The 23,067-nt window shown below is 40.2% G+C and overlaps 1 protein-coding gene and 1 pseudogene across 4 annotated transcripts in view; one reads left to right on the top strand and one right to left on the bottom strand.

Moving 5' to 3' along the window:
• Positions 1-2,860: 2,860 nt before the first annotated feature.
• On the top strand, positions 2,861-7,539 carry LOC145344440 (uncharacterized; annotated as a pseudogene).
• A 3,773-nt stretch (positions 7,540-11,312) lies between these two features.
• Positions 11,313-23,067, bottom strand: part of LOC145343793 (nucleobindin-2-like) — a 56,172-nt gene continuing 44,417 nt past the window's right edge. For all 4 annotated transcript variants that reach the window (XM_080190132.1, XM_080190133.1, XM_080190129.1 and 1 more), the window contains exons 11-13: positions 20,767-20,937; positions 18,958-19,042; positions 11,313-15,842 (exon numbers count right to left, since the gene is read on the bottom strand). In XM_080190132.1, coding sequence (XP_080046258.1) covers positions 15,742-15,842; positions 18,958-19,042; positions 20,767-20,937 — 357 coding nt within the window. In that variant the 3' untranslated portion in view covers positions 11,313-15,741. The remainder of the gene's footprint in view (positions 15,843-18,957; positions 19,043-20,766; positions 20,938-23,067) is intronic.

Consider the following 23,067-nt stretch of genomic DNA (forward strand, 5'->3'; position numbering starts at 1 on the left):
GCTTCTCCAGTCTGGAGGGTACTGGATGATGAAGGGTACTCTATCCACCGTATCCCGTGTTCGTCTTCTGAGGAGGTTGGTACGGTTTTTCGCTGTGACGCGTTGGAACTATCGATTGATGAGCCGAGCACCATATCCTGTTCTTATGAGGGCATCTTTAGAGTCTGGAAGTGTCTGTTGCGATCCTCCTCATTTGAGCAGATCCTGTATATACAGAGGGCTTGTCCATAGGGGATTAGGGTGGGAGCTGGAGAAGTGGAGCATCATGAAGTTATCCGTGGGCTTGCGGTACAGTGAAGTGTTGAGGTGAACGTTCTTGATGGAGATGCATGTGTCCAAGAATGCAACCGATTCCAGAGAGTAGTCCATGGTGAGTCTGACAGTGGGATGGAACTTGTTGCTGTCATCATATAGTTGTCTGTGATTGTTCATCATGAGTCCAAAGGAAGAAAATATCATTGATGTACCTCGTGTATAGCATCAGTTGAAGATCCTGTGCAGTGAGGAAGTCTTGTTCGAACATGTGCATGAAGGTGTTGGCATATTGAGGTGTGAATTTGGTCCTCATGGCTATTCCGTATGTCTGGATGAAGAACTGGTTGTTGAAGGTGAAGACATTGTGGTCCAGGATGAAGCGGGTGAGTTGTAAAATTGCTTCTGAAGACTGACAGTTGTCGGTGTTGAATACTGAGGCAGTTGCAGCAATGCCATCCTCGTGGGGGATGCTGATGTAAAGTGCTGAGTCATCCATTGTGATGAGGAGTTCTCCTGGTTCAACTGCTCCATGTGTACTGAGTTTCTGTAGGAAGTCCGTAGTGTTGCGACAAAAGCTGGCAGTTCTTTGTACAGTGGGTTTCAGGATGCCCCTGACACAGCCAGAGAGATTCTTGCAGAGGGTCCCATGGGACGGTCGGATATGTTTGCCTTGCGTATCTTCGGGAGACAGTATAGATCTCCAACACAGGGAATACGTGGGCTGAGAGCAGGGAGGGTGCTCTGAAGGTCCAGACCAAAGGTCTTGATCAGTCTGTTGAGTTGATGGATGTGTACTTCAGTCAGACCTGTGGGTAACTCGATGTTCAGTTGTCAGTACACTTCTTTGCAGTAATCCGTTCTGTTCAGTATGACAAAGACCCTCCTTTGTCTGCTGGTTTGATGACAATGTTGCAATTTGTCTTGAGAGCACAGATGGCATTGCGTTGTGCTTGGGTGATGTTCGGGACTGTCTTGTGAATGCAGCTGATGAATCTGGTGTTGACGCACCTCCTGATGGCTTGGGCATACATGTCAAGTCGAGGGCAATGGCCCTCTGGAGGAGTTGAATTCAATTGCTGTACTGCGAATCTCTCTGTCAGTTGTTCCAGTTCATTGGCTTCTCACTGTGTTCGCTGTTGGCCTCTTGGGTTTTGTGGAAGAACTCCCGCAGGCTCATTTGCCTGATTAATTTTTCTGTGTCTGCTATGAGACTGATGGGGTCTATTTTGGCGGTAGGGCAGAAATTGAGTCCTCAGCTCAGAACTTCGATTTCATCTGGTTGAAATGTGTAGTCCAACAAGTTGACAATGGACTTCCCTGCATTGGCTGGAATTTTCCAGTCTTTCATGCTGATTCGAACAGAGATTATAGTGGCTTGCTGGTCCCACGAGCCACTGGGAAAACCTGCAGCAAAGGAATGGTAAATTCCGGCCATTGTTCTTCATTGAGGATCAGATTAGAGAATTGCTCCTAAGCACCTTTAGCAACATAGTTCCATGCTTGGAAACCTTACCACACCCTCCTTCACCTCCTCCCTCTTACAGAAGCTTGTCCAATTCTGCATTGCATGTGTTCATTCTCTAAGTCAAAAATGTTGAAGTCAGCAAAAAGTCCTTCAGCACTTGTCACATTGCTCACTGTAGACCATTTTGCATCTTAAAACAACAGTAAAACACACCAAGCATTAGTAGAATTGTATCAATAACCAGGTGCCGCTAACCAGCGAGTTGTCCATCGTTTTAAATAGCATCGATGAGGGATCCCTCCTGCTACGGAACATGTCCACAGTTGTGTGAGGTTAAGAGAGAGTGTTGGTTGGAGCAGAGGTATCAGTCAGTTTTATCTGTTAATTGAAGTGACCTATTGCCTTTCCATACTTCTGATGGAAATTCCATTTGCATGCTAACATCGGCGCCAGGGGTCTCCAAACTATGGCCTGCGGGCCACATCCAGCCAGCAGCGGGCCACATTCGGATTGGAGTTTGGAGACTACTGATCTACACCAATATGATGTCCCATGTGTTTCACTCCACAAGTAAACACACATGTTGCAGAGACCATTTCGGAGTTCTAAGGGCATTCATAGCACTCGAAAAATAAGCGGTACTGAGTCTAATTTCGCACACATTGTATTTAATGACAATTTTTGATAGATCTGGTTGAATTTATAGCTTATTAATCATAGAATCCCTAGAGTGCCAAAGAAGGCCATTCAGCCCATTGAGCCTGCATCGATAACAATCCCACCAGGTCCAATATCATAATACTTTGTATTTACCCTGCTAACCTCCTGACACTAAAAATCAATTTCGCATGGCCAATCAAGTTAACCCACACACCTTTAGCTTGTGGGAAGAAAGCAGAGCATCAAGAGAAAACCCATGCAGACATGGGGAGAATGTGCAAATTCCAACAGTCACCAAGGCCAGAATTGAACCCAGGTCCCTGGTGCTGTGATACAACAATGCTAACTACTGTGCCACCTACATTTTTAACCTAAGCAAACTTAGTTCAATTTTTACTTTTAGCCAATTCTATTTAAATCATTTTTTGTTCTACTTTTATTCATTGAAAGTTCTGAAGAAGAGAGAACCCTTAGAATAAGATGAGCATTGAAATGGTTGATTTTGGCTTATTTGGCTTGGGAAAAGCTGAACCCTCAGCCATTGAAATGGAATGAATATCCACAGAGCTCATGAGTGCCTTTCGTGAAATTGGTTTTGTGTACCTCAAAAACACTGGGATTGAAGATAAAAATGTGTGCATTCATTTTATTTTTTCATTAAATGTTTTATTGTGTTTCCCAATGGTATTCTAATGTACTTGTTAAATTGTATAAGGTGAGCAGATTTGTTCTGTTATGTAGTTACTCTATCAAAATAAGGGGTGATTAATAGCAACAATTGTGTTTTTGGATTATGCCGTGAAAATATTAATATGTCCACAGGACATATTTAGTAACTGATTATAATTAAAAATTTTGTATTTAACATGGTTAACAATGAAACACATTCCATCACGTCTCAAATGCAACATTTAACCAGGCCTCTCACGCAAGTGTCACATCGATAAAGTATATGTTCACAATTTCATCTCAGATGAATTAAGTATAAAAGCTGTGTAGGTTTATTGTCAGAAAGGGCTTTTAAAAATGCAGTGAGGAGGAACAAGCACAAACATGAGAAATATTGAGTGGATTTGATCCACATTTTGCTTGTGGGATAGTGTACTGAAAAGAAGCTGGAATGGCTGTGAATGCAGTTCCCCAAATGCAGGTAACATCGTAACTTTGTACTGGCTCTCTCATGGAGGAAAAGTGTACAAACCTCTGTGATGAACTAAATGGACAGAGACTGAGCACTGTAGGCAGGACAACAATTTCAAAAAAAATCCATCTTCTGCCACAGCATCAGTAGTGCAGCATCCTACACAGATGCACTGGATTTGAGCAGTGCTCTGGTGCACTGTCTTCCACTTTGGAAGTTTGCAAAGCTCTCCTGGCAATTTAAAATTAAATTCTGAGCGAATGCCAAAAGAACATATTTACAATTTTCCTGAGCATTGAGATAATAAACATTATACAAACTCATTTACAAAATCATTATGCTATTCAGAGCAAGTGAAATAGTTTTGTCCACTTCTTGTTCACAATTAATCTCTTCTTTTAGGCAGAAACGTGAAGATGGGATTTTAAGGCAGAGATGGGGAATATTAAAACTGATGGAAAACTGAAGATCACAAGAAAAAAACAAAAAAAAGCAAAGAGCAGGAAAAGATGGACAAAGTGACCAGGGCCCTGTTCCTATAAAAGTGCAAATGCTGAAGTTTACTCCAGTGAAATCTCAAGGCTCCTATATGAAAGATAGAGCATATATTTTATACAATTGCTCCTTAGGTGTTGAAAATGATGGACATCAGCAGAAGCTCTTTCAGCTTCTAAGGAACATTAAAAAACAGTATGCCCGTTCAACAGACTCCAAGACTCCGAGCCAAGGGCGGATTGAAACAGAAAGATAAAATTCCCTGAAAACCTTAATCCTATGCAACCTATATCTACATTAATCCCAACTGCATGATCAAATAAAGAGCCCTGAATGGAAGTTGCATTAAGCTGATTCTCTGAAGATTACTTTATCCTTACAGGTACAGCGAATATTTGACACCACAACAACATATTAACAGTAGTTGCAAAACATGAATTTATATTTATATTCATTTCTTAAACCAATCCAGGATCACTTGTGTTACATCTTTCGGACAATCAACAATGAGCTGTGAGCAGAAGCATACGAACATTGGTTTACACTTGGGAACCGAGGACTGCAATGGACTTCTCTAATTGAATAGTTTATTGATGATAGAAATTTTGCCAGGGAGTAGATTTGAAGATGGACAAAGTAATAATTCCCTGTTTAATAAATGAATTGTTTTGTTCTCCACAGTTTCGATTCCACAGAAACAGAAGACCTGAAAGAAATCTTCAATCTATCAACAATATCTGAAAGTGATGCAAGATCTCTAAATTTAGATTGAGATTCTTCTCTGTTGTGTTGTTGCTCTGACTGGAATGGGATATTTAGATGCTGTTTGTTTCTCTTACAGATTAACAGGAGATACTCGCAGATAGCACAGACAATTAGTGTGACCAAACCTCAGTTTTCCTGGCTTTATACTACAATAATCTATTATCTCCTTAGACTGGCACTATTACATAATCTATCATTGATGGCATTTACTTTCAGTTTATATTAACTTCTATTAGCTCCGCATTCCAAAGGCTCACTATTTCTGTAGAAGATATTACACGTCTTTACTCGTGTAAGTCTATGGTAGGAGTGTAAGCCAGTTGCCTAAATACATTTAAAAAGGATAAAAGCAACCTCTTATATGGTTCAACACAGGTCAATTATTTGGCTAGAAAGTCAGAAATTCACAAAGAACAATAGCTTTCTTAATGATTCAAGGATGCATCAGCCATGAAGAGGAGGCATTCTGGTCTGAGTTGATCAGGATATGCTCCAGATGCGACACCCCCACCTTTCCTTTAGCAGCATACTGCAATAACATAATGGAATCATTTGCAGAGATTGGAACCCAATCATAATCTTATGTAGTGTAGTTTCCATAACGCTGGAACAATAAAGAGAATTCACAAATTGATTTCAAGGGGACATATACAAGCTGATGGGATGGCCAAAGACACAGGAGATGACTTTTGATATGGGGAAGTGTGAAGTGAAACATTTTGGCAGAAAGAATGAGGAGAGGCAAAATGAAATAAAAGATACATTTTTAGGAGAGATGCAAGAATAGAGAGACCTGCGAACATATGTGCATAAATCATTAGAAGTGGCAGGATGGTTTGAGAAAGTGTTAAAAAGGCATACAGGACCCTGGAATTCACAAGGAGAATAGAGGTCAAAAGCAAGTAAGATACAATTAATTTTATAAAGCACTGGTTTAACCTCAAATGAAGTACATGTCCAATTCTGAATCCTATACATTGGGTTGGATGTGAAGTGTTGAAGCACAGAAAAGATTTACAAGAATAGTTCCAGGATTGAGAGACTTCATTAAATGGATAGTTTGGAGAAATTGAAGATTCAGTTTGAAATTCAATTTTCTTCAAGGAAAGAAGGTTGAGAGGAGCTTTGTTCGAAATGTTCAAAATCATGAATGGTCTAGTGTCGACAAAGTGGTTAGAGATAAACTGTTCCCATTGGCAGAAGGAATGAGAACCAGAGCACACGAATTTAAGGTGATTTGGGAAAGAAAGTGTCATGAAGAAAAACATTTTTAATACAAGTGGCTAGAATCTATACAGCACTCCCCAAGAGTGTGCAATTCAAATGTGGCTTTCAAAAGTGAATTAGATAAGCACCTGAAGAGCAGAAAATTGCAAGATCGCAGGAAAAGGGCAGAAGAGTGGAACTAACTGAGTTGCTCTTGCAAAGAGCTAGGCCAAATGGTGTGCTTCATTGCTGCAACCATTCTATGAAGCTATATAAGACTGTAGTTCTTAAATATACAGCTATGGTACCATCAATTGCATGGCCTCCTCAAACAGCACCATGGAGGCTTATCACTTAGTAGGGTCCATGTGAGTGTCAAAAGACTTTAACTATAGTCCAACCAGCAAAATTAGACCATGCCAGTTACGAACTTGCTGCGTAACAGAATTGGTGGAAATGCTGTGTGTTGTATTTGAAGGTGATTTTTGCCACATGCTGAGGAAATGGAATGGATGAAGGAAGTGAGGGTGAAAGGAGAAGGGTGGGGAAGCTACCCTGTAGATGGGAAGGACTATACACAAGTTTTATTGGCTTCTTTGATTAAAGGCAATTGAAATAAAAAGGTCCCTTTTTTCATTTGAATTAGAATTGACCTGTCAAACATGTTCCTGAATTTACAAAATGTTTGGAATCATACTTCAAACCCTGCCAGCAGCTGTCCATTCGAATTCTGAACGTGATTGCAACGGGCCTGGGCCTGGAGTCTGATTTCTTTATCAACAATCACAAAAAGATGGGCAGTAAGTACTTATTTTGGCAAGAGTAAAATCTACTGTAATTTCCTCCATGGTTAAATATCCTACTAACTTTCACAGTGATGGCTTACATGCAAGTACACATGAACAGTAACCACTGAATTGAAAGACAAGGAGGTACCTGGCACCATAAAGTATAAATGGCTTCAGGAGATATAGGAAGAAGTAGGAATTTGAAAAGAGCAGAGAAATTTGGTGAAAATAACAGTATGATTAAAAAATGTCAAAAATTCAACAGAAAATGGAGTGACAATTACTGTTTTTAGTTCAGTAAGAAGTCTCACTACACCAGTTTAAAATCCAAAAGATTTATTTGGAACCACAAGCTATCAGAGTGCTGCTCCTTTATCAGGTATGATGTGAACCTATCGCCACTCACCTTTTGAAGGAGCAATGCTCCAAAAGCTTGTGATTCCAAATAAACCTATTGGACTTTAACCTGGTGTTGTGCGACTTCTTACTACGCCCACCCCAGTCCAATGATGGCAGCTCCATTGCCTGTTTTAGTTAGTGATAGAGGATTTTTTTTTAAATATAAATTTGCTTTTTAACATGGTAATTTCTATATATAAACAATTATGTAAACTCTTGAAAGTAGTCAAAATCTTACAACCCTGAGAACTGCATTCTACCCATCAATACAGAAATCCTCTGTGAAAGGACGCCATTTGCGATGTGCAGAGCATTCCAATTTTGGAACATTCACTTTGCTTTTCCAGGATGAAAGTGGAGGTTGAGGTAAATGTAAGTCATTAAAATATGATCCTGCTTTCAGATTCAATGTTTCTGTGGGTTTATTTTATGGCCACAAATCAGATGGCCTTCTCACCCAGTTCTTGTGTAAAATACAGTGTAATGATGTTGGCCCAATACCACCCCACCAGTTTTCAATTATGTGGAAGTTTGAAATTGAAGCATGACTGCTATTTTGGATTAAAAAACACAATAGGGAGGCTATAGAACTTCTTGAAAAGGTGATTAAATGCAATTTCATGTTACATAATCCATTTCTCAGTTGTCGTGTGGGAAAAGCATTGGAAGTGATTTATACGTATGATATGGCACAAAGGTAGATAAAACGAACCAGATGAGACCAAGGCTGCATGTAATGGCAGAGTCTGCTGCTAAAGTGGCAGCATTTGGTTGTAAGCAGATTTTATTTCTTCAGTTTTCACAGGCTGACTTTACAAATCAGGAGAGAGCAATAGGGAAGGAAGCCTGGAGACAGGGCTATAGAGGAGGGTGAGGACTCCAGCAGAGAAACCCAGAGGCTGCTGGTCCCATAGGGATTGTGCACAACATCAGAGGAAACTCCTCCAGTAAGAAGAAACAGACAGGGAAGGTCAGCTATGTCCTGTGAGCCAGGAAGGTAAAAGATCCTACTGCTGTGCAAGAGCCAGAACAAGACCGACAACAACAGCTAGTTTGCAATAGAATCAGACACTAGCATATAAGAGAGAGTCTGCAAACAAGGGAAAAATTACCAGTGCAGTGTTTTTGAGCATTTCATCTCTCCAGGAAGTCAGTGAACTTTGTGAATTGCCAGCTGGGGAGATCATTCAAATTGCAATGGTGACCGCACTCTGTCTCTTGCATGGTGACTGCAATCTTGATTGTTTATGCGTCTGAGGCATTCCAGGAATCAGCCAGTGACCTTTGTACCATATTTCAAGCTTCAGTTCACCACTGCATAGAGATAGTCACAGATCATTGTTTAAATAAGCAAGGACGTGAGCTAATTCACCATTGATGATTTTTGGCTGAAAGAGCCAGAAGCTTTGTTTATTTTATTGGATTATTGTACTCATGTGACCAAACTTCCATCACATCACTTGTCAATTGTAAAGGTTTTTATTCCATCACTGTCCATCTTGTGTGTCATCATTGTCAAAAGATCAGGCAGGCGTGTGCCCACTTTACAGGAAGCAGTTACGACATTTACATCTTTAGATACTTCTTCGTGCCATAGGCCTTCTGCCCACCACAGACATTGGATGGATGGCTTCTTGGAGATGATCGACACCTGCTGAAGCGATGGCTCATGCCACTGATGAGAAATTCACAGATGGACGCTGAGATGCATTAAAACACAACCACACATCTACCAGGGTATCACCAGGCAGACCAGTGTTCTGCTCAAAATAAGATTTTGATGCTTAGACATTGCAACATTCCCCAGCCAATGACTCACAATTTCCCACGGCCTAATATGTCTTACATAACCTGAGAGGAGGTCCTGGCTGAGCATGATCTCATGGCACAAGTCACATCCTCTGACATCAAGACTCAGGATGAGTTTGAGGAGTCATGCCATTCAGCAGCAGAATGCAGTGTGTTTAATTCCACAAATGCTGTACATATTGCCATTATTGGCACTAAAAATTCTGAGCTATACTGTAATCAAACCACATATTCTGTCAAATAATAATTTTAAAATGCACTCTGATATTCCTTCGCTGATGTAAATAAATAGATATGTGAATGATATTCTCCAGCTCAAGTGTCACTTGCATTGGTTACATGAGTGCCTTATTGCTCAAAACTTGAGCAAAATTATTCATAGTATAACAGGTTTTTGATTTCCACTGCAAATATTAGATTTGCTTGTATCAAGGCAGTTTGTCAGGAAATGTTATCAAAACCAGACCTGAACAAGCTCAGTGCTCCTAAAATTGGAATGCTGGATCCAACAGAGACAAGCACAGATACAAGTAATAGTGAACCATGTAGTTTACATCTATCGAATATTCATTAAAAAATGTTCCAAGACTGTTGTGACTGCAACAGGCTATTTTAAAAAATGGGAGAAAGTGGAACTTCCAAGATTATGCAATGGCTTAGAGAAAATGTGGCAATGAATCATACAAGGCCAGGAGCGTCCCAGGTTCAATCCCTTATCTATTAGGAGATAATGGGACATTGCGAATAGTCACAGAAATAACAACCTAGAAAGTAGTCAGCATCACTTTACTGCTATACAATGCCCTCTACAGGACATTGTCAATTTTAGATAAAAGAATTGAGCTTGACCCTAATGCCCTCCATAACAAAATGACCTCCTTTTTCCTCACTGAACTTGCCCAAATGTCCATTCCTCAAGTGTAAGGTAATATGATTGGCAGGATCCTTTCACACTAAAGTTGGGCTTTTTAATGACTTGATGCCTGTGGATGATGGAGAGGCTTTGAGGATTTATTGAAGTGTGCACTTATTACAGAGTGCTCGGTTTCTGTATTGTTCTTCTACTCAATTCTACAAACAGCCAATAGCAACCCCCAGAAAGTGAATAGTGAGACTTCAATGATGGTGGTGTTCTTGAAAGTCAATGACAGATGGCTGGGCTTTCTTTAATACAAAATTATCTTAAGCTTGTTCGAGGTCTGCCGTAAACCTGCTCGATTTGCATCATTATCTGCGAATGGAGCAAACCACAGCCATCTTGGCTCTTTGATAAAGAAAAGTCACTGAAGCAACTGAAAGTGGTTTCGGTTAAGAATGTTTCATTGGTAACCAGTGTCTGATAACACTAGATTCTTATAAACACAAATTCTTTTTCTTGATTAAGACATAAACCATTGAAAGTTTTTTCCCTTTGACTGTCCCACATCATTTCAGTATTGCTTTGGCTCCTTGATGCCAGATCCAGGATCTGGCATCAATGAATGGACGTGACTGACTGAGCAAAAGGGATATTAATGGAACTCAGAGCAAATTAGTGAGCAGGTTATTACTAAGTAGATGTAATTAAATGCTTATTAATTACTCTTTCCATCCTTTTACTGATTTTTGGAGGGGATAGCAAAGTAATTCACTAAGTAAGATATACCATTTTTTTAAACAGACTCCCATACTGTTTTGCAGAAGTCAACACCATGAGCAGACCGAATCAACTGGATTAGGAAAGCAACTAGTTATACTGCATGAGTATTCAGCATTACTGCTTGTTTTGGTACAATTACTAGTAGCTTAATGTCACAAAAGGACTGGAACAGATCATTTGGCCTCTCAAGCCAGGTCTGCCATTCAATAACGTCATTACTGATCTCGTTATGGTCTCAATTCTAATTTCCAGCCTATGCTCCAAAACATGGATTTTAATCTGGATTAAATCATGTCAACTGAACACTGGTATCTGCAATAGAATCTCAAGTGGGAATAAATTAGATAATCTTTCAGTATATTTGGTTGAAGGCTCTTGCAACCACTTCAGCCTTATCACTGATAGTGTATTTCACCATGGTTGAGGATGGAGATTTTCAGAATTGTCTCCTGTTACTTGCCTAGTTGTTCATCACCAACAAAATGTGGTTGCTTTATAAATCTTTGCTCTGACCTGTTGATCATGGAACTGCTTAGCTCTGTAAATGACTTTTTTTTTCCCATTTATCATGTTGATAGCCCTGCGTAGTGGCCAAAACCAAAATGTTTAGATGGTGAGAGATATTTACTGAAGGAGGAATGAAGCAATATCAAGAAGACAGGTTCAAATAAGAAAAAGGAAGCACATCAGTAATTTAAATATTCTGCTTTATGCCCAAATTCAATTCTTTTAGAAACCAAATCTTACAAAGAAATTAATAGAGAACTGAAACATTTTCATCTACAAATATTGCACCATAAAACAAAATAAAAACAGTACAATATTAAAATAAAAACACAACTGCAACACATAAAATATATTCTCAGAACAGATACCTTCTGGGCTGACAATAAACTTAAGTTTGGATGTTAATGCTTAACAAATTTCAAATTACAATTGGAATACCTGTACACACAGCATTGGTAAAGGGATCTCTTTGGACAGTCTGTACTTGGTGAGTGAGCAGATTATGAAACATTGCACTTATTAAAGCAAGAAATGTTGAATATAATACACAATTAAACTGAAGGACATTTCTATTCCAAGTTACAAACAGCATTTTCTTAACGTATGCTGAATTTTTTTGCTCATCGAGGTGAGGGATATGCTAAGGTATTTCATACTTTACAAGTTTGGATACTCAGTACCAACATTAAGCATTCCGAGGTCAGGTGCAATATAGATAAATCAGAATAGAGCTCCCCTCAAAGTCTCACCAATACTATCTTCACCCAAAGGCACCCAAGTACACTGAATGTGTCTGTATAATATTTTGTATTTCCCACATCCATCATTGTTAAGAATGCCAATTAGAGTCAGAGTAGGGACAAATCTTTGCTATGAATCCACACCTACTAGGAACCCAGTCAAATTGTCAAACTCATTTCACATAGGATTCTCAGTGGCCAACAGATCTGCAGTTCAGATGAACCAAAGTCCAGGCTTCAAGATTGGAATGTACAACACAAACCAGTACATCACACAGTCCACCAAAAAAAAATGGAAAATTTAAATTCCTGGAAACAATTAAAAGAAGTCTTGTGTTGTGAACTATAAATTCAACCTTCCATTGTGTTCAACTTACTGGTTCCTCTGCTCCCAAATGGAGTTCCCTCACTGAAAGCTGATTCTCACACTAATGACAGCACATCGATTTGGCAATTGCAAGAATTCATAACTTTGAAATATATTTTTTAAATTGCTTTCTTGACCATCACTGCAGCATTTTCTGTTGAGAAGGAAGATGACTTCCAGACTTAAGCTAGCACTATTCTCTATGTGCCTGTATGAGGAGGTTAGCCTCATTCTAGTTTCCCACTACAGCACAGTATCTGGACTTCATTTGTCACTACCTCAAAATGGCACAGTTCAATCCAACATAATGAGCAAGGAGTCACCAGTGATTTGTTATCTCAAGCCAAACAATCAGGTCCATTAAGACAACTCATTTGTCAGAATGGAAATGCAGTGAGAACTACAACTTCCTAATTTGAATAGATCAGTAAATGTTAAAATGAAGTCAATCCATAATCATTCGAGTCTTCAGCATTATTCTACCAACAGTTTACACATGGTAAAATGCAACATTCAATTATCTGTTACTGCCCACTTAATACCTGTACGTTATAAGTAGAGCAATCTACATTCCCATAATGGTAGAAAAGTTTCAAGTAACCCAAGCTGTGCCAGTGAAGGCATTGACTCCCACACAAATAGCCATTGCCTTGGTTGAATACAGATCCACTAGTATTACAAGATACAGGCTTTGCATTGCTTGATTTTTACTCCAAAAATTATTTTCTGAATCTTTTTCATGTTGCACTTGTTAAAATAAATCATTGGGTGATTCTTAATTTGCAGTATTCTCTGATTTTTTAAAAAAAATGGATCATAGAAACCCTACGGTACAGAAAAGGACTATTTGGCCCATCTGCACTGACCACAAACCCGCCCAGGCCCTACCCCTATATCCCTATATATTTTACCCACTAATCCCGCTAACCTAAGCATCTCAGGACACTAAACGGGCAATTGTAGCATGGCCAATCAACCTAACCAGCATATCTTTGGACTGTGGGAGGAAACCGGAGCACCCGGAGGAGACCCATGTGGACACAAGGAGAATGTGCAAACTCCATACAGACCCAAGCCGGGAATCGAACCCAGGTCCCTAGAGCTGTGAAGCAGCGGTGCTAACCGCTGTGCTACCGTGTCACCATATATTTAACTTCTGTTAACACTTGTACATAGGTGGTTCTATCGTGTACACTGATAATTTACTGCTAGCCACTGAATGCTGGAGTTCCTTTACATATCTAAACACTCAAAACTTATAACTTGCTTCAAGTTCATGAGAAAAGAAAGTCCAACATCAAAACACTCATATTTGACATTGAGCACTTATTCTATTTAACTTTAGCCTAAAATTTAAATTAATCTACCTTGAAATATTAGTCAACTTATTCTATGGAGTAAATGAATGTGGTTGGCAGTTGCTGAATCAGTAACTGTGATTTGGCAATTCATTAAAATCCATGAATAATTTTGTACTGTTCATGAGCTATCAACTGATTTGGCTGTCAGTCATGACATTTGTATGAATTTAAGCTCAACTGCGGATGTGACAATCTCAGAATGTTTTCATGAAGTGGACTGCCTCCAGCACTCAGGTTGGCAGAGTGCCTGTGGTATTGATAGATCTTAGCAGCAAATCATGGGTTAAAAGGAAACATCAAAATATGAGGACAACTGGACACAATTTCAGGCAGCACTCCCAAAACTCCCTCCAAATCCATCAACAATGACAAATCAATTATTAAAAAATCTTGGAAGTATATCCACTTCCATAAAAGTCATCACTGCCCGCCCCCCCCCAACCATCTTGCAGCTGAAGTAATTATTCTAAAACATCACTGACCCACGTCATCCATTGCAGACCCAAAAACCCAAAAGTGCAGGAAATTTGATATTAATGCACAACTATTTCCACGCACCAGTTTTGCCCTGCACAGGTATAGAATCCCTACAGTGCAGAAGGAGGCCATTCAGCACATCGAGTCTGCACCGACAAAAATCCCACCCAAGCCTATCCCCATAACCCCACGTATTTACCTTGCTCATCCCCCTTAGAGCAAGGGGCAAGTTAGCATGGCCAATCAACCTAATCTGCACATTTTTGGAGATATGGCATAGAAGACCAAAATGAGAGTGAATACTTATAGCTGGAGTTAGCTAAACTAGCAACGAGCAGCCATGGAAGTAAGACTGGACTAAGAGTGATCATACACTAAAATCTCTAACAATACGCTTCACATACAAGATGAATAATCTTTCTCCTTAGAACCCCAAAATACTAATTTAAATTTCTCATCTTGTATGCATTGACTGGGAAGTGATCTTACCAAAAAGTTCTAAGTGCTAAATGACCGTGAAAATGGGAGAATCGCATGCAATTTTTGGGCAAGCTCCCAAACACAATTGTATGGCCCTTAGAAATAGAGGTAAAATGTGATTCTCACTGGTAGGGGGAGTGGACGACATCCATTCACATCAGGAAGCTGGCCGATCACCACCCCCAATTGGTTACAGACCCTGATCCTCAGCCATCACTGTCCCTGTTCCCCATCCCTGCCCCCCAGCCCACAGTTGATAGCTGTTCCAGCAATCCTTGATGCAGAGTACACAGCTCCTATGGAGCTCCCATGCCCTGCCTCCCCTTCAGGTCCTGCCCCTTGCCATGGCTTGATGGGCACTGCCAGGGTCCCAAGCTGGCAGTGCCAGATTGGCACTGCTCCCACCCACTCAAGGGAATTCAATGGCCTGCAGTCCCATTGGCGAGTCCATCATGTGTGTCCCCATTGGTGAGGGCCGTACATGGTCCTCACTGATGAGGACCTCCACCAGCGAGGTCGATAAGACAAGTGAGCCTGGACGATTATGTCCCAGGCTCACTAATATTAAAATTAGGTAATAAATATTTAAATCAGCCACATGTCCTTCCCAATTACAAGGCTGATTACACCAGCATTACTGAGCTGGTAATATTGCAAGATGCAAGAACCAGAAGTGAACTCAATTTTTCTCCTCTCGTGCAATCTTACCTGCTCACTATGCTGATCAACCGGTGTGACAAACTGCAAGATTCCACCCCTCCAAATCATCTGAACCATCTCAACCTTAATAACTCACACACTAAACATTTCCTCTCACATCACAAAAAAAGAGCTACACCTAAAACAGGATGAAAGTATTTTCCAAGGGCTCACAACCCAGTTCAAACAAGATTCTATTATGATTCACAAGTAAATTTCAGTTCAGGGGTTTTAAGTGTAATTCTGTGCAAGGTCCTGCTTACTATATTAAGCAAATCAACTTTGCTGGATAACTGAATATCTGCACAGGAGAGTTTCAGTAACCTCCTTGAACAAAATGCTTGCAACCATAGTGGTCTCCGTGTATTGTGCAACATTAACAGGATTAAACAGTGACAAAAATTAAAGGATTCGAGCAATAATCAATTGGACCCAAAAAGCCAAACAGGACCTCCCTGTGTTGGCCCAGGTCCTGGAGGCACAGATGATTATTGATGTCCAGGCGCAGCTGGTTGATGTAACTCTTGTGCTTGGTCATGGCCTGGAGGTAGATCTTCAGCCTTCCCAGGAGGAGCTGCCTGTACTGTTTCTATGGGGGGAGATGGGGGGAGAAAACATGCAATACAAATTAATTCAGCTAGGAAATTAATTTTTTGTTTGCAAAAAGTAGGGATCAATTGGAAATCAACACTTCAAAAATTTGCAACACAAAGGCCTTCTATATTGCTGATAACAGCTAAAGTTTAGATCTCCTGGAACCAGTTGCAAACTGAATATATTGGACAAAAGCACAAACCAGGTGATAATATTGCACTCTGCCTAACTCTGTTTGCCACTGAGTGACACAAACAAGATTGTTCAGTTTGGACCCCAGATATGAGTATATGTCATTCAGCACCTTGAACTGATTCCTTCATTTACTTAGTTCATGGCTATAGTAGCGCAACACCATTTACCCACCTATAAACGCTATCCTCTGATATCCTGACTAAAATAAAATACTGAAAAGTGTAACTCACCAAGAAATCACAGCCTTTTAGGGGAAGAAAATTCCAAATCTTTAATAAACTGTGGCTTTACTCCTAGATCTGAATTCCCCCAACAGAAGAAATAGCCTCTCTGCATCTAACCCTAATCAAGTCCTTTCATCATTTTAAATAAATCAATTAGATCATCCCACAATACTCTCAGTTCAAAGAGTGCAAGCCAAATTCAGTCTGATGAATCTGGGCCGTGCTCTCTTCATGATTGATCTATCCTTCACATAGTGCAATGCCAAAGATCGAATGCAGTAACCTAGTGAGGGCTGCAGCACTGTACAAGTGAAACATCACTACCTCAGTTTCTGTTTCAAATTCCTTGAGATATTGGCCCACATTTTGCTAAGCTTTTGCGCACCACCTTTTAGTGATGCTTAGGGGAGGTGACGGCCTAGTGGTATTATCGCTAGACTATTAATCTAGAAACTCAGCTAATGTTCTGGGGACTCAGGTTTGAATCCCACCATGGCAGATGGTGGAATTCAAATTCAGTAAAATAGTATCTGGATTTAAGAATCTACCAAATACCAAATGAAGTCATTGTTGAAAAACCCCATCTGGTTCACTAATGTCCTTGAGGGAAGATAATCTGCTGTCCTTACCTGGTCTGGCCTAAACGTGACTCCAGAGCCACAGCACTGTGGTTGACTCTTAATTGCCCTTCAAGGGCAACTAGGGATGGGCAATAAATGCTGGCCAGCCAGCAATGCCCATATCTCAGTAATGAATAAAAACATCCAAATACATTGTGTGCCCAATTCCTTTGCTCATCCACAGTTTCTGATCTCTTGCCCATAACAAATTTAAAGAGAATGGAATAGAATCATACAGTGCAGAAGAGGCCCTTCAGTCCATCATGTCTACACTGATATGTGAGAAGCACCTGACACCGCCCCCCCCAACTATCCCATTTACCAGCAGTTGGCCCATAGCCTCGAATGTTATGAAGTGTCAAGAGCTCACTCATCCAAGTACTGTTAAAAGGATGTGACGCAACTCGCCTCCCAGCCAACAATTCCAGACTGTAAACACCCTCTGGGTAAACAAAGTTTTCCTCATATCCCCCCTAAACCTCCTGCCCCTCACCTTGAACTTATGTCCCCTCATGACTGATCTTTCAACTAAGGGGAACAGCTTTTCCTTATCCACTCTGACCATGCCCCTCAATCTTATAAATCTCAATTGATCAGATCATCCCTCAGTCTTCTCTGCTCCAATGAAACCAACCCAAGCCAATCCAACCTCTCTTCATAACTTATATGTTCCATCCCAGGCAGCATCCTGATGAATTTCCTCTCCACCCCCTCCAGTGCAATCATATCCTTCCTATAATATGTCTTGACTGATAAAGGTAAGTATCTCATATGTCTTTTTCACCACCATACTAACATGCCCTTTCACTTTCAGAGATCTATGGACAAACACGCCAAGATCCCTTTATTCCATGGAACTTGTATCATGCTGTTCATTGAATACTTCCATTTCAAATTACTCCTTCCAAAGTGTATCAGTTCACACTTTTCAGGGCTAAATTCCATGTTCCACTTATCTGCCCATTTGATCAGTCTGTCGATATCTATTTTGTAGCCCAAGACACACAGCCTCACTGTTGACCACCTGGTGAATCTTTGTTTCATCCGCAAACTTCCTGATCATACTACCCATATAGTCATCTATATTATCTATATAAATGATGAATAAAAGGGGCCCCAGCACAGATCCCTCTGGTACACCACTTGACACTGGCTTCCAGTCAATTTTGTCATCATCCTCCATCTCCTACAACTGAGCCAATTTTGAATCCACTTTATCAAATTATCCTGCATCTCATGTGCATTTGCCTTCCTTGAGTCTCCTATGAGGGATCTTGTCAAAGGCTTTGCTGAAATCCATTTAAACTATACCAACTGCATCATCCTCACCTACACACCTGGTCACCTTCTCAAAAAATTCAATCAAATTTGTTGGGCATGACCACCCTCTGACAAAGCCATGTTGACTATCCCTGATTAAGCCTTGCATCTCCAAGTGGAAATAAATGCTCTCCTTCAGAATTTTGTCCAATAGTTTCCCTACTGCTGACATGAGACTGATAGTTCCCTTATTCCTTCAATCCTTCTTAAATAGCGGAAAAAAATTAACTGTTCTCCAGTCCTCCGGCACCTCCCCCAGCCAGAGAGGAATTAAAAATTTGTGTAAGAAGCCCTGTAACCTCCTTCGTTGCCTCCCACAGTAGCCTGGGACACAATTCATCCAGACTTGGAGATGCGACAACTTTTAAGCCTGCAAACACCTCTGATACCTTGTCCTTTCCAGCATCAATTTGCTCAAGAACCTCGCAGTCTCTCTCCCCGAATTTCATATCTTTATGTTCATTCTCTTGGACAAAGAGGGATGTGAAGTTTTCACTCAATACTCCAATGTCCTCTGGTTCCACCCACAGATTGCTGCTCCCCACTCCCACCAGTCCCTACTCTTTCCCTGGTTATCTGGCATCTTTTCCTCCAGCCTCACACCAAAATAACTTGCTTTTTCTAATGTAAGTAAGGGATCAAGAAAAATCCTGTACTTGACGGTAGATTTAAGAAGCCATTTAATTTAAGCATAGTTATGAAAAAGAGAGAGATTTATTGGTCATATTGAACTTATCAGCAAGCTACAAACCTTGGTGGAACTGGAGTTCTCCATGAGATCCTGCTGGAGGATTGACCTGCTGGCTCTGTTTCTGATGTTCCAGTTGCTGTACGGCCTATTGGGTTTCATATCAAAAAAGTTGACTTGTTAATTTTGTTATCCTTTTGGTGACTGGGCTAACTGCAAGTCCCACCCTGTGCCCAAATTTATGAAGCACTGTAATTGGATTTAATCAAGGTGAGGGATGTAAGTACAGACGTGGAAATATTTTTTCCATTTTTCATAATTCAAGTGCTTCCAGATTAGGGTGGAGATTGAATAAAGTCCAACACATGGTGCAAATAATATCATCAGCTCAATGTAGTTCTCTATATTGTGCATATTAATCATGCAATTTCCTACATGAGACATTCTCATTGACTCTGAATATTGTACTATGGCCTATTATCAGAAGGTGGGATTAGAGAGGGGAGTCTCCTATAGAGAAGTGTGAGGGCAATTACTATTCGGGTGGTAAAATGAAAGGACAGAATGATATTTAATAATACCATATCAATCAACCCTCAAAATTTGGTGCAATCACTTGATTATAGGAAATAAATGGAAAGACAAAAGTCTAACAAATAGCAAAAGACTGTGGATGTTGGACTTGTGAAATACAAATAAAAATACTGGAAATGTTCAGCACATCAGGTAATATCTCTGTTCAAATAAATAAAACTAACATTTCAGATCAATGACATGCCATCAAGACTGCAAAAGTTAGAGATGTAATGTTTTTAAACAATTGGCTGGGAAAGGGGGATAGAAGGAAAAAACATAAAAGGTAAGGTCCAAGACTGGGGGAAAAGCAGGAGAGATTAAATGTCTAAAGGACAATGGGGAAGAAAGAAATATTATAATGAAACAAGTGAAAAATACAAGTCTAGAGCACATAATGATTTCACTATAGGTAATGATTCTGCTATTCAATTTACACCTCCACTAGGCCCATCTTTGTTTATTTATTCCATAGATTGTGGAATAGTGCTCATATGACTCATCTAATAATTTAGAGGCCTGGACTAATGGTTCAGAAATACCAGTTCAAATCCCACCACAGTAGCAGGGCAGACTAACTTCAATTAATCATCCAAATAAATAGCATCAGTAACCATCACTGTGAAATGACTGGATTGCCATAAAAACCTATCTGGCTTTCTTTTGGCAAGTAAATTTGCCATCTGTGATCCCAAATCCACAGCCATGTTGTTGCTTCTTAATTGTAAGCTCTGGAAAGTTTCTCAATTGTATTCAAGGAAGTGGATAGAAACCACAAAGACACAACGTGGATAAAAAAAATTAAACTTTCGTATGCACAGTTTCACATTTAAGCGTGTGGGCTTCCTAATTTTTTTTGTGTGGCCTTGTATACAAAAGGACTGCTGTTTGCTCAGTCTGTGGAAACTTTGGGATTGCTGCACATCTTAGAGGAACATTAAAGAGGTTCCCACTCTTCAGCCTCTGGAAGCAGCTGGCAGAAGAGCTGATTGTATCCTGACAGAGATTTTAATGGGTTGAATGATCATTTTTGTGCTGTGACATTGCATGATTTTATATTCACTAGGCCTCCCGCTTGTCTTGAACAGCTATCAAATGCTATGGTGTCTTTACCTCCTCCCGCTGACCAAAGCTAATGCTCAGCGAGAAATCTTGGGCCAAGAGCTTCATTTCCTCTGAGTCACCATAGCTTCACCAGTAATATATGCCTCAAATCTGAAGCTCACTTTCATGAGGAGCAGTACACGTGAATAGGACAGCAGAATTTAAGGGGAAACTAGATAAGTACAAGAGGTTCACCTGTTGGAACTCCAATTTCTGGGCCTGGAGTTGATTGTGTTGAAGCTGCAGCTCTTCATGTTGCTTCAGCAGATCATCCGATTTTATCCTCAGTTCATTCTCCTGCTCAGACAGCCGTTTCTCAAACTGCTGTAGCTCATCTTCTGAGTAAAGCTCCTGCTCATCTAGAGTCTGAACAACAAAAATGTAATAAAAGCACAAGGCAGTCAAATTAACAAGCATTTCCCAACATAAGAATAGTTACTAGTTATGGGAAAGGAAATGTTAAGCAATTATTAATTAGTATTTTGAATTAAATTTTCTCTGAAACCAAATTAGGTTATTATTACTGGCTTTTTTAAAATCATTAAATCACAGAATTGTTATAGTGCAGAACTAGACCAATCAGCCCAGCTTATCTGCACCAACTCTCCGAACAAACATTGCGACAGTGCCATTCCTCTGCCTTGTCCCTGTACCCCTGCATATTGATTATTTGAATAGAAACATCTAATGCCCTCTTGAATACTTTGATTCTTTTGCAATTCACCTTAAATCTTTTCCCTCTTGTTCTCATTACTTTTATGCGTGGGAACAGTTTTTCCCCTATCTACTCTGTCCTGTTCACTAATAATTTTTAATACCTCTCTCAAATTTCCCCCATCTTCTCTCCAGGAGAACAGCCCCAACCTCTCCAATCTATCCTCATAACTGAAGTTTTGCATCCATTCTTTTAAACCTCTTCTGCATTCTCTCCAATGTGTTCATATCCTTCCTATGGTGCAGCATCCAGAATAATATACAATACACTAGCTGACACCAGCTGGTGCATTGTATACTTTCAGCATAACCTCATTGCTCTTGTACTCTATGTCCCTATTAATAGATCTCAGGATACTATATACATTATTAACTATTCTCTCTCCATCTATCCTGCCTTCAATAATCCATGCACATTTAGACCACGTCCCTCTGTTCTTGCAACCCCTAGAAACTGTACTGCTTAATATTGTCTCATTATGTTATTCCTACCAAGATGCATCAACTCGTGTTATTCCTCATTAAACTTTATTTGCTAATTATTTGCCCATTTCATCAACTTGTTCATGTCCTTTTGAAGTTCTACACTGTTCTCCTCAGTTTAAAATACTCCACTATTATCGTTCCTCCAGCCCAAAAAATATCCTGTGAACATTACTCTTTCCTATCCATTACAGCTAATTTTGCATCCATGTTGCTACTATCCCTTTTATTCAATGAGCCATAGCTTTCCTCAAGTTTGTTGTATGGTACTGTATTGAATGCATTTTGAAAGTCCATATACACCACACCAACAGCATTACCCTCAATTATCCTATTACTTGTGCTAAACTCAAGCAAGTTGTTAAATACAATTTCCCCTTTAGAAGTCAAAGAACAAAAGAACAAAGAACAAAATCAGCCCGGGAAACAGGCCCTTCGGCCCAATGAGCCCACACCACCATCTCAACACCCCCAGTCCACCTCTCTACCCACGACCCCTGTCTAATGTTTTATGGCCATCCAGATTGAGGGAAACTGATTTAGGGACAATTTATTCCTGCCAATCAGCCTAACAGCACATCTTTGGGGTGTGGGAGGAATCCGGAGCACCCGGAGAAAACCCACGCAAGCACGGGGAGAATGCGCAAACTCCCACAGACACCGGCCCAAATCCATGTGTCTGCACAGCAATCAGCGATAGTCACTGAGCTGTCGTCTTGCCCAGTATCTTGTCCAGTTTAGGCACACACTAACGACATGAAGCACTAGGCCAATCTCGAACAACCAAGAGCAGCCCCAGTACGACCCATCGCATGTATGCCCCTCGTTGGACACGAGGTGGACTGACTTAACCTGTGAATGAAAAGAGAAAAAACATTATTATCATACTATACCCATTTACATTACCAGGGATGCCCCAATGCTAATGACCCTTGTTTAAAAGGATCTCAACCCACCTTTTTCCACGTGACTACTAATTCTATCCTAAATAATACAGACTGGTTTGTAATTAACTTTTTTACAATTTATATGCCTAAAAACAACTTTGACAGTGCCCTTTATGTACACTGCCAATATTTTCTCGTAATCCCTCTTTGCTTCTCTGATATGCTTTTTCACCTCCCCTCTGAATCTTCTGTAATACTCTAGGTTCTTAACTGTATTTTCTACCCAACATCAGTCAGAAGCAAACATTTTCTTCTTTATCTTAACTCCTCCCTCCTTTTTTCATCCAGGGAGCTCTGTATTTATTTGTCCTGCCTTTCCCTTTTGAGGGAATATAGACTGACTGTGCCCAAA

The sequence above is a fragment of the Carcharhinus amblyrhynchos genome, chromosome 6 (assembly GCF_965287045.1).
Source record: "Carcharhinus amblyrhynchos chromosome 6, sCarAmb.v2.hapA, whole genome shotgun sequence".
Lineage (NCBI taxonomy): Eukaryota > Metazoa > Chordata > Chondrichthyes > Carcharhiniformes > Carcharhinidae > Carcharhinus > Carcharhinus amblyrhynchos.